This window comes from Anticarsia gemmatalis, chromosome 19 (genome assembly GCF_050436995.1).
Source record: "Anticarsia gemmatalis isolate Benzon Research Colony breed Stoneville strain chromosome 19, ilAntGemm2 primary, whole genome shotgun sequence".
NCBI classification, from domain to species: domain Eukaryota; kingdom Metazoa; phylum Arthropoda; class Insecta; order Lepidoptera; family Erebidae; genus Anticarsia; species Anticarsia gemmatalis.
Window position 1 is genome coordinate 4,853,719 of NC_134763.1, and position 12,366 is coordinate 4,866,084.

General features: G+C 36.0%; 1 protein-coding gene across 1 annotated transcript; it reads right to left on the reverse strand.

Moving 5' to 3' along the window:
- Nucleotides 1–3: 3 nt before the first annotated feature.
- Sec10 (Exocyst complex component Sec10) lies at nucleotides 4–12,339 on the reverse strand. Its single transcript, XM_076126765.1, has 14 exons — nucleotides 12,139–12,339; nucleotides 11,902–12,033; nucleotides 11,337–11,444; nucleotides 10,645–10,842; nucleotides 10,068–10,316; nucleotides 8,810–9,027; nucleotides 7,649–7,876; nucleotides 7,137–7,296; nucleotides 6,414–6,557; nucleotides 5,426–5,514; nucleotides 4,255–4,444; nucleotides 3,623–3,779; nucleotides 1,764–1,936; nucleotides 4–669 (listed from the first exon to the last, which is right to left on the reverse strand). Exons 1-14 carry the CDS (start codon nucleotides 12,169–12,171, stop codon nucleotides 574–576), a joined length of 2,175 nt encoding a protein of 724 aa, XP_075982880.1. The 5' UTR covers nucleotides 12,172–12,339; the 3' UTR covers nucleotides 4–573.
- Between the last annotated feature and the right edge of the window lie 27 nt (nucleotides 12,340–12,366).

A 12,366-nucleotide genomic window follows, 5' to 3' on the forward strand; every position in this document is an offset into this window, starting at 1 on the left:
GTATTGGTGCATCTATAAAAATATTTTATTTCTCTGTTACAACTGAACAAATACCACAATACAAACGTAATTTAACGATACATTAAAACTATTATAATACTTTAAAATGTATTTAAATATGTTTAACTAATTACAAAGCAACAATATATCCTTAAAGATACGGTGTATAAATACTAGAGTATTCTTTTATCTTAACACTAGCTGACCCGCGCAACTTCGCTTGCGTCTCATAAGAAAGAATGAAAAAAAATCCCCGTTTTTGTAACATTTTTCGTTGCTACTCCGCTCCTAATGGCCGTAGCGTGATGTTATATAGCCTAAAGCCTTCCTCAATAAATGGTCTATCTAACACTGAAAGAATTTTTCAAATCGGACCGGTAGTTCCTGAGATTAGCGCGTTCAAACAAACAAACAAACAAACAAACAAACTCTTCAGCTTTATTATATTAGTATAGATATTTTCGATGACCGTTACCGTCGTTGAGACGACCCATCCATTGGCTGACCGCACCGGGAGTTGCTTAAACTTGCAAATGCCAGTCTCAGATAACCGTCTCAGATCATATCCTAAAATTACGAGAGTCCTTTGAGGAAACTGGATAGTTTGTGGCTCTTGTAGTCAGCACGTAGTTGTATGAAGTTGTGTAGTATGGAATGATCCAATTCCGCCTGCGTAACAAAAAATAGCATTTAAATTGATGATGAGCCGCGTTGTTATGTAGTACGTTGATTGCTACTACCGGTCGTGTGTACTTGTTTACACTGACACACAGGTACTTGTCATTATTTTCGTATTAAGATACTGGGAGACATGCATGACCCTGTTAATTTTCGTAGCACGAAATGTACTGTATGCATTTTTGTTGACGACTTTTTTCATGTTCGTCGGCACAAAATATTATAGAGAATTATGTAATAGTCATATAGAGGTATCACAAAGCAAACAGTGACGATTGAGATTTCGCAACTATTTATTTTGTGATGCAACGTAGAGACTTTAGCTGAGCCAAAAATACTATTTAGTTTATTAAACGTACATGACACTTAAGAGTTGCAATATCTATAAGAAATCTACACTAACAACGCGATGTGTTTCGCATCCGAAGAAGAGAGTAAATGTTATATTGGTGGGACTACGATCAACGTATAATATAGTATACGTGTTCGTTCTGCGTCGCCGCAAATCATCTTTACCGATAGTCGTATCGACAGCGTTTTCTACAGTAACAATTGTGTGAGAATTAGGATAAAATAAATAAATATCATTGAACAACTCACACACGGTCAATTGATTCCAAACTAAGCAGAGCCTGTACTAACCAAATAACTGATAAACATACTTGTATACTTCTTAATACATACATACTTATATGGATAATTCACAACCAGGCTCATAACGAATACTTGTGCTCATCACACAAAGATTTGTCCCGGGTGGGATTCAAACCCACCACACGCGGCACTACGGTTATTGCGGTTATTTGGAGTATTATACGGTAGTTGCCTACCAGTCAAATCAGCTACTCTTTATGAAATGTCAAAAACACATTTTAGTATAGAAATACGACGTAGTGACGTCACTATTGCAGATTTTCGTTGATATCAAATGAGTGTCTAATAAAATGTTTCAGTCTGTAATAATAACAATTTCAACATTATTTACGAAAGAAGCTACATAGCCTGAGCATTTTAGATAACCTTTTACGAGTACGATTTTAATAATTTTTCGTTAACCCAGTCAACTACCCATTTATGTTACTCACAAGTGTTTCTCCCTCGCAGACCTGGTGCAGGTTCTCGGGCTTGACAAGCAGCAGGTTGCAGAGTGCGTGCAACGCGTCGAACAGCGCATGCGCGGGGGGCGGCGCCGCGCGCCCGCCGCGCCCGCACGCCGCCGAGCGGTACTCCTTCACGTCGCAGATCGCGATCATTGCACCTGAACAATACCACTTCATAATATACAGAAAAATCTACAGGACGACTCGACCAAGAACAAAACTTTCAGTTTAGATTAAGTCAAAGTAATATATAGACTGCAGGACAGGTGCTCTCTTTGTCGCGATAGAATAGGATTGCTTTAAGGTGTCATGGTACGACCAATGGGCCTTATGAGCATGATCACATTTAGTACCGTCTAGAACAAAATAAATGTTAGGCTTTTAGGAAGATACTTAGCTACAGCGTTAAGTTTGATTGCATGCAGTCTTTTTCCCGAGCGTCGTTTGTAATAGACAAGTTTGTGTGTTAAATACAAAGATACACCTAAAAGCTGTTATTATTTTATTTTTCATCACTTTGATAGCTCGATGAGAAGGTAGACCTACTCACTACAGTTACATTATAGACTGGAGTTATGACACTCAAGTGATAAAGCACTTTGTTTACGCAAAGCATTCCTTATAGGATATCGTAAAAATGTTGCATTGTAGTAGTTACACAGCAAAAAGTTTTCATATGACTGATTTCTTAGATACGCTCCGTATAGTAAAATAAGAGGACAAACGTTATCAATAAGAAAAAGTAAATAAACCATCCTATCACATCTGTTAAGTAATCATCTAAAACATTGTGACGCCATAATGAATGAAAAACCCGTTTTATTCGATGCCGCGAGCTGTCATTTCTTTGCTTCGATGCAATGATAATAATGGTGATAAAATATGATAAATAAAATTGCAAGTAGGTACATAAAATGTTATTCAACTTTTCATATGAGACCGCATTGTCATGCTAAATAGTAAATGCTAGGCCACTGGTCGCACTTTATTAAAAGAAGACGTTAGTCCTTAAACAAGACTAGTCCATTTTAGGTTGACTGAAGTGTAAGTTTATACTAGTTACTAAGTTAATCTATACTAATATTATAAAGCTGAAGAGTTTGTTTGTTTGTTTGTTTGTTTGTTTGAACGCGCTAATCTCAGGAACTACTGGTACGATTTGAAAAATTCTTTCAATGTTAGTTAGTCCATTTATCGAGGAGGGTTATAGGCTATATATCATCACGATATATAGCCTATAACCTTCTAATATACTACCAATAGGAGCAGAGTACCAGTGAAAAATGTTACAAAAACGGGGAAATTTTTTAACGTTTATGTAACGCAAGCGAAGTTGCGCGGGTCAGCTAGTGAGTTATAATACTCATCAAGGTTTGCGCTCCTAGCAGAATTTCGAAGAACTATTTTATTGAAATGTCAAATGCGACTCGACCGTACCGACTGTAGGAATACACACTACTGTTAACTTTTCAATAGCCGATTACCTTATTTCCTAACTGCTTATAGAAATGGTGTACCAATCAATAGTTTCCAAAAGTCGTCTACCTAAAGTACTGTACCCATGATAAAACTCTTAAATATCTAAAACTCTTCCGTTACCGAGTGACTGACGGACTGGCTGACTAACTGTCTGATGGACAACGCACAGCCGAAACTACTGAACGTAAACGTAAAGTTGACATTTGATATGAAGATTCCTTAGGAAGTGCAGAGGGGCACTAATCTAATCTCTCCCCCCTCCGAAGGAGGTGAAATTCCGCGCGTACGAAGCCGCAGGTGGAAATCTAGTTTTACCATAAAACTATAGTGTTTTGTATAACTTCATTATACTATAGAAGACTTACCGGCAGAATTAAACTGGTAGTTATGTAAGTGTTCGTATATGATCCTGTGCAGACGCACGGCGAGTTCTAACGTGACGGCGTGCAGGTTGTCGCCCTCCAGCCCCGTGTGGATCTTCTCCATCATCTGGTTCAGGTACGACACCACCGCCAGACAAGCCTGACAAACACAGTCAGAGATAAAAAAAACAACTCGATGTTATCTTATAGATTTGGATAGAAATATTGTATAGATTTAACTTTTTTTTATGTCAGTACATTAAAGATTAGTCATAAATAGCCAGTAAAGATATGGATGGAAGACACGTAATTACTCTGCTGTGGGATAATATTCAGGCTAATAATAATAATTTTAACTGTAGATATTTGATCATTTCGTTACATCCTTCCCCACTCTTTAATAATACTATCGGAAACTTAAAAAAAATGTCGTTAACTTCGAGACGAATCAGTATAGGTCGCGCTAAACAACATAACCAATTCGCTAGATTGTAGTAAAGGATTTTAAAGTCCTCTAAAAAAAAGTGTAGCTTTAACCGTGTGCTCTTTCACCTGTGTATACGATCTATTTGCTTTTTACTACAGGAATTTGTATTCAATTCGATTGGTGGCTCCTATAGATATGTGAAACTTACATGCGAAGGTATAGTATCAATATCTCCCTCGGGCTTGAAGTCAGTCTTCTTCTGCTCAGTCTGTAGGTGTAGCTTGACCCAGTTGACAATGGCCACGATGGCTCGCTCCAACCCCGCGTCCAACTTGTTCTCCAACTGCTCCATCACTGACGTCTTGCGTTGAACACACTCGTTCTGTTTTGTTGGCGAACTGAGAAATAACACTTAGTCATAGAAATATTTCAGACATTTTTACTATGACTATTTGTATAATTATAGCTGTAAATGACTATTATCAATATAAATAAAACTCTTCCGCTACTGAGTGACTGACTGACCAATAGATGGACAAGGCACAGCCGAAACTACTGAGCGAAGAAAGTTGAAATCTGGTATGAAGATTCCTTATACAGTGGTAGAGGAGCACTATGAGAAGATTTTTGGAAATTCCATTCCCAAGGGGGTGAAACTCAACGCGGGCGGAAAGCTAGTATCCTATAAATATTATATTATTTATCTTGCTTTGCTTGACGTTCCGGCCAATCTTTAGCCGTAGTCACGAGTGACAGTCGGCTTTACGATCAATATCATTGTATCAGTAATTAACTTATATTTAAAACCTATTCTCATAATTATTATTTAATCTATTAAAATATTATAATTCACAGCTTTACTAATACAAACATTTTATCTACCGGATAGGTTATTAGGTACTTATCAACAGATATGTTATCTGCTTACAGGTGGTCTAAGCTTAGTTCGGTAATTACTGGCTAAATATAATAATGATTATGAAAATTCTAGTGAACTAACAAATATAAACAAATATATATCAGCTTAGACTTTTTTCCAAACTATGTTGGAGTCGGCTTCTAGTCTCACCGTATGCAGCATGAATACCGGTTTTTTACATGGAGCGACTGCCTATTTGACCTCCACAACCCAATTACCTGGGATATAGCACGATACGTCAGACTTTCAAGCTTCTAGCTTCTACTGGTAACGACTGTCGAAGATCTTCAAAATTGACAGCCGGGACCCACAATTTAACGTGCCTTCCAAAACACGGAGGAACTCGATATGTATAAGATGGTCACCCATCCACAAAACAACCTTGGCAAGCGTGGCTTAACCTCAGAGAGCGATCCTCGCGGCTGTCGTTAACAAATAAGAGATATTTTCTTATACTCACGTCATACAAGGTATAACTGATTCTTGAAAGTGTTCCTCAAACATTCTTACTATCTTGTTGGCTTGTTTCACAATATCGAAGAAATATATCTGCAAGGAACATGAATCATTCAACATTATTGTATACATTTCTGCTTTACATTAAATAAAATTCATAGATATAACCATAGAAAAATAAATTTTTAAATGGAACTAGACTGCTTTCTTGGCGAGGTCGACAGTGTAACTGACTTTTAAGCATGAGGTCTCGGGTTAGACTCCTGGGTCGGTCGATCAAAGTACTAGTCTGATTTATATAAGAATATTTCTCAATCGTAGCCCGGAGTTTGGTTACGTGCCCGGTATATGGCAGTAGACGGTATGGTATATAACATGGGACGAATAAATATTTTATTGACGAAAAGTGGGTAGGTATATTTCATATAGTTCTGCCAACTGCCATAACGAGCGTGATATTATGTATGTGTCTATTCAAAATCGAAACACTGCATTGCAATAACAAAGAATTCCCTGCAGTTTTTTTAAACTACTCTCGCCCTATTTTCGATTCCTGTGTTTACAAACATAGAAAATTACAAGCGGACTCGCTATTACTCTTTCGCGTAATGAAATTGAACCATAAATTATACCACGACGCTTTGGTATTTGAGGTGACTACTTAGAATAGAATGCACATGCGCAAACACATGCAATTTTGAAAAAAAATGTGTGCCTCTTTGATCCGTGAAGTGATTTTGGCTTCTTTATGTCTAAAAGTAGACTTTCATGAGAGCAAAGTATTAGTAAGTATCTGATTTTACAATTTAATTACATACAATCACGCCTTATTCTTATAAAGGTAGGCAGTGACCAGAAAACGCCACTTGCTACTGACCTTACAAACTTCCCTTGCTTCATTTACTTCCATACATCTTGTCATACAGGACCGTCGGTTACACATAGACATAAAATATAATAAAAGAATCTCTTTTTACTAAATAAATGGATACCTGTGGTGTTGTTTTCGTTTCGGCTATCGGTATAGACTGCAAGCCTAGGTCCAGCGCGTAGTCGACATGTTCTATGAGCAAGTGTTGTATCAACACCTCCAGTAGCGCTACTGTCGTGTTTGATAGCTCGTTTTGAGTGCAAAGCTGTAAAATAACATTGCCTTATAACTTACAGACTAAATGAAGTTTTATATTAGTGTTTTAAGACAACGATTTAATAAAGGCTCATGAAAGGTTCGCAACGTATACGCTGTGTCGACGTATACGCAACATATCTGTACTAATATTATAAAGCTGAAGAGTTTGTTTGTTTGTTTGTTTGTTTGTTTGATTGTTTGTTTGTTTCTTTCAGTGTTAGATAGCCCATTTATCGAGGAAGGCTACAGGCTATATATCATCAGGTTACGACCAAAAGGAGCAGAGTACCAATAAAAAATGTTACAAAAACGGGGAAAATTTCAACCATTGTCTCTTATGTGACGCAACCGAAGTTGCACTGGTCAGCTAGTACCTTATACATGTTGCGTAGACGTCACATAATATTTTAATACAATTATTATTTTTATACTACACTTGTAGTTTTAATAAGCTGTCGTTACTGCATGGAGTTGGCATAGAATATTTAAAACAAATTTTGGAATTTAAAAATAAGCTTGTTCGTATGTTGCTTAAGTAATAAGAAAAGCATATATTTGTTTGACTCATATGTTAATGTTAACTTACAGTCTTACACCGAGTGAATGATGTCTTGGCATCATTGAGCATCTTCTGCACCAACTGTTCACTAAGGAACGTCTCGCCGCCGTAGTTTTCTATCTGCGCGATGTTGATGTTCGCACGAGTACCGATCACGGCCTGGATGTCTCGGCGAAGTTCTTGGAAACTGCGCAATGAACAATAAATTATAAGAATTTTAGAAGTTCTCTTGGAAAGTCTACATTTATAATTGTGTGTTGGTTCCACAGATTGCCCATAGTAATTACAAAGTGAAGACACGCGAACGATCTAATAAGAGCTACTAACTATAAGCCATGTTATGATGAACGTAGACCTTAGGAAATAGTATAGTTAAGTCTGTCTTCATGTTAGACAATTTTATATATGAGCCGTCTTATGAAGTGTGCACGGCTTTACGTAGTTTGTAAAGCAATAGTCTGTCTTAAATCAGTCTTGACTGAGGAGTACAGTCGGGTCTATATCACTTATTTTTTATTCCCAAACCAAAATAAACTCACCCGCCACCCTGTATCTGTTTCTTAACATGTTGTTTGTCAGAATAATATCCGTTCAGTGCGCTAGATAGCACAGCTTTAAGTCGGCGTGTCTCCATATTGGCGTATCCGTCGTTCGCGCCCGCCATCGCGCCGTTGACGAGCGCGTCGCGGCGCAGCTCGCCCGTTGTACTGTTGCCTTCAGCTGATACTAGACCTGCCTGGACCAGTTCTTCGCAAACACGCTGAGTACTACAACAAAATTATTGGATTTATAAATTATTTAAAAAAATATATGCTATTGGACTTTTTTCTTCTTTTAGTTATATGATTGTTATGGAATAATGTGTATAAGGAATGATTATAAACTAGTACTATTTTACGATACTAAGTGTGGCATTCAGTTTTTAGTTCGAAGGTGGATAAAGGTAAGTAAATAAGTATATGGTACTAAAACATACGAGTGTATAAAAGAAATAATGTTTATTAGTGCACACGATCTCACCATTCTTTATTTTTGCAAGATTTCTTCAAAACAACTCTATACCTACGATCACATACTTAAACTTATCAATAGATTGTACTTATGATATGATAAAAAAAATATGCAGAATGAGTCAACGCCATTATCAACTTGAATGAATAAAGAGATATAAAGTCCTCATGGCCAATATCTATACATATCAATAAGAGGCACCTGGCTTGTCTATCTTTGAAACAAGCTAATGGCGTTGGTTAGGCTTCATTTCCTCTTACGCTAACGTCGGGTACATAGAACGGTTGCATATTATTTTCCGTACATGTCAACGTGCTATAAATATAGTGCTCTTTAAAGGATTGTATTTATTCGTGCTCTCGACTTACAGCTTATTAACAAAACAAGCTTTAATGTGGCCAAGTGAATAACATCACACACACATAATCACAACACAGATGGTAGGCCAAAAGCAGCTGCGAGGTTAAGCACACACTACGCGTTTTCTGTAACATCTCGGACAATCTCAGTCTATGACCAAAGCAATAACATTTTCTTGGCAGGAATAAACAAAACAATTATTTGTTTAACTCGGCGGTTACACCAGTAATGACCCTGACCCTGTGTGGTCAGACTTACTATCCGTGGTAACTCTTTTTCTAAAGTTCTATTTAAACATGTAAATATAATTTATAAATCATATACATTACCTAGTATACATCTCATACAAGTTCTTCAAATACTTGTCAACATCATTTTTATCAGCCAACTTAGTTTGTATGTACTTCTGCAGCTTCAGATGAAATATATTGAGAACAAACTTGCTCATCACTTGGTCGGGGTTCGGAAACACATTGCTGATGATTGTATAGTTCTTCTTGCACAGAGGCAGTACTGCTGAGAATATGTCTTTACCTAAAAGAGTGTTCTGGAAAAAAAAGCATTACTGAATTATTTATCAGGCCCACAACAATACTTCAGTAATTCTTTATTTTAGATAAAAAAAAAAACGCTATTGAATAGATAAACTATCGCTAAATGTACTCAGAAACCGGAAGTAATTCTTGCACTAGAGTCCCACCAATGAAATTTAGACAGGTTATCTTATAATGAACAAAGCATTTCTATAGCCTATATGTTATCCTGATACATAAACTACAACACAGCCAAGTTTCATAAAAATCAATTTAGCTATTTTATTGTAATTGTTACAAACATCTAATACAAACATACAAATTGCATTATTATTTTTAGTATATTTTTGCATTAACAATACCTATAATTATGATATCTTGTGTCTTCTCATATCATCTAAAGATAATATAGTTCCATCAATGGTTATGTATGGTACCAAAATTGTTGTGATAGCAACTGGTTCTTTTGCACCATCATGCTAAATTGTACAATGTTAAACCATTCATAAGCTTCATTGATTAAACATTAATAACAGTAGGTATTTAACACTTGAATTCTTTACTCGATTTTTCTAATCATTGTAATATATTTTTCAGCTCTTAGCTTAATCAATATTGTTTCAGTTTCACTATTAAAAGTTTAATAATAAGAATACAATAGGACTTTTTAAAACTTTAATATACAATTTGGCTTCATCTCTGTGCACCAATATTAACCAATATTTACCGCTAAATCTGTTGCTAAGCGCAAATTTAGTAAACTGCTATATCATTTAAACTAACGCCCTGTTTTAACCACCTTTAAATATAATATACCAAACCGCTCATAAAATCATTGACAGTTGTCTTTATACATACAATTTGGCATATACATAGGTAAACTGACACTTATTTTTAAAACTGACCCAACCCCAATGCTTTTTGTCATAAATATCATATTCTCTCTCAAGCACAGGAAAAGCATTTATAAAAAAAAATGTAAACTAACTGCTTATAAAACAACATACAGGTGGGATGCATGGGTCACCTGGTCACAATTAAAATCACATCTTACCATTTGACTTGTTTCAATGAACGCATCAACACACTGAGAATACCCTTTGAAGTTGGTCATGATATTAGCAATTTCCTTCATCTTAGCCATGTTACCCTGGTTCTGTGCCTTCACAAACTCTTCAATCAGGTTCCTTTCTATCTCATCATACTTGGCTTCTATTTTCTTCTTGGCAACTTCGAATTTGTCCGGTGGTAGCTCTTGAGCGATTGTATGTAGTTTTTGAATGACGTCTGCTGCTTCATTTAACTAAAATAAGTAAGTAGAAGATATTAACAAAATGTTACATTCTTTTTGTATTTTACTAAATCTTGATAAAATTAGGCAAATAATTACTTAATTGGGCAAAAGCATCTGATTCACGTTGATCATATTCTTATTTACAGAGTAACTGGTAAAACTTAACTTAAAATATGTGTCTGTGCCCCCCCAAACTTACATATATCCTGAATTAATCAGTAAACAGTTATGCATAATAGAAACACTTTGATTTTTGATACATATTGTAAAATAAAGTAGAGTAAAAATTTGTAATTAAAGAAATTAAGTAATGCTGAAGTGTAGTGCTATTAAGTACCTTATTAGGGTCATTGAACAGGTCAATAAGCACAGGACCAGGGCTCAAGAAGTGTGATAGATGTGACAACAGGTCCCTGGCAGCCGCCGCCCTCGCCCTCGGCGCACGCGCAGCACCGAGCTTCTCACCCACATCCAACGCACGACCCCCGCACCGCGACATGCGCTCATCTAATGCACTGAATACACCCACACAATGCTGTAACAAATGTTTTATCGAATTAGTTCATTTTAAAGAATAAAGTGTGCAATGGAATTGCTGTTGGTATGGATGGTACTGCATTTGACTAGTGACAAAAGATGGGTGTATTTCATTCACTGCCTTGTAACAGGCATCTAATAGATGGGTATGCGATGACTACACAACTTTGTGTCAAATAGAAATAACTATACTCAGGCCATTACAAATGTGCGAACTACATCATAATCAATAGAATCACAGGAATGTGACAATGTGTAAATGAGATCGAGACTGATAAATAACATGACTTAGTTCACTGGTTTGAAATGGCCTAAGTATAGCATAAGTTACTGTATCCAAGTTAAATTGAGATTGCATTCTGCATAGCAAAAAATTTTTTTTATCATGTATATATCTGTATAACATAATATATTAATATATCATAAGAATCTTTTCTTTTAGTTACTATTAAATAGGTTATATGTATAGGAGTCACAGAATTGGCTACATACAGTATGTTGATCCATAATTTCAGCTAACTTTGCACCATAAAGTTTCTCTTCCTCCTGCACAGCTTGTTCCAATCTCGCACATTTTCTTTCCTGTCTCTCTTGAAGCACCTAAACATTACAAAATTTACATATAAATTATTTTGAGGACCTTATAACTAATCTAAGCTTTTTATAAACATAATAACAATACAAGAGCTTTAATGCTATTGTATAACCATAGCACTCCATGTGGAAGGTTCAAATCCCACCCAAGACAAATATTTGTGTGATGAGGATGAGCATTTGCTCTGAGCCCAATAGTAAATTTATCTATTGTATATATTTAGAAGTATATAACTATGTTTATAAATTGTCTGGCTACCATAGTACAAGCTCTGCTATGTTTGGGATCAGATGACTGTGTGTAAGTTATACAAAATATTTATATTTTGTCAAGAAGAGGATAAAACTTAGTTTAACTTAATTAGTTGTTTATTGTTACCACACAATAGAATACTACACAAAGACAATGTAGGAAGGTTATATACACTGCCCAATTGCAGGAGGATGTAGATCATAAACAAACCTTTAAATCCTGTATAGCTTGTGTGAAAATGTCATGTATCATTTCAGGATCAAATTGATCATCCTTCAGCCGAGACTCTTGCATACTTCGCCTCACCATCCTCTCCACAAATTCATCTGGATCGAATGGATCCTGCAAATTGATAAAATAGGTTTCAAAAAACACTTATACATCACAACAATGCTACAGGGAGAACAAATTAATAAAAAATCACAACAAATTACAACGAATCCTTACTTGCTCCAACTCTTTCATGTATTGGTTCATCATCTTGACGGTTTGATTAATTTACTGTAGTTAGGTGCAAAGTGAGAGTCTACAAAAACATGGAAACAAATATTTTATGCATAAAAAACGCCTCCTTTTTGCGAATTTTTGTGAAAATTGTTTTTGAAAATGAATCTGACATTGATATGACAACTATGACAAGTGACATCAACACCGATGACAGAAACCGGATTTGAC

Excerpts from the sequence above, each read along its gene's own strand:
- Sec10 (XM_076126765.1), bottom strand. The coding sequence starts at position 12,171 with ATGATGAACCAATACATGAAAGAGTTGGAGCAA. Across the intron at positions 11,445-11,901 it reads AAGCTATACAGGATTTAAAG|GTGCTTCAAGAGAGACAGGA; the intron begins GTTTGTTTATGA and ends TGTAATGTTTAG. Across the intron at positions 670-1,763 it reads TCTGCGAGGGAGAAACACTT|GCGGAATTGGATCATTCCAT; the intron begins GTGAGTAACATA and ends TTTGTTACGCAG.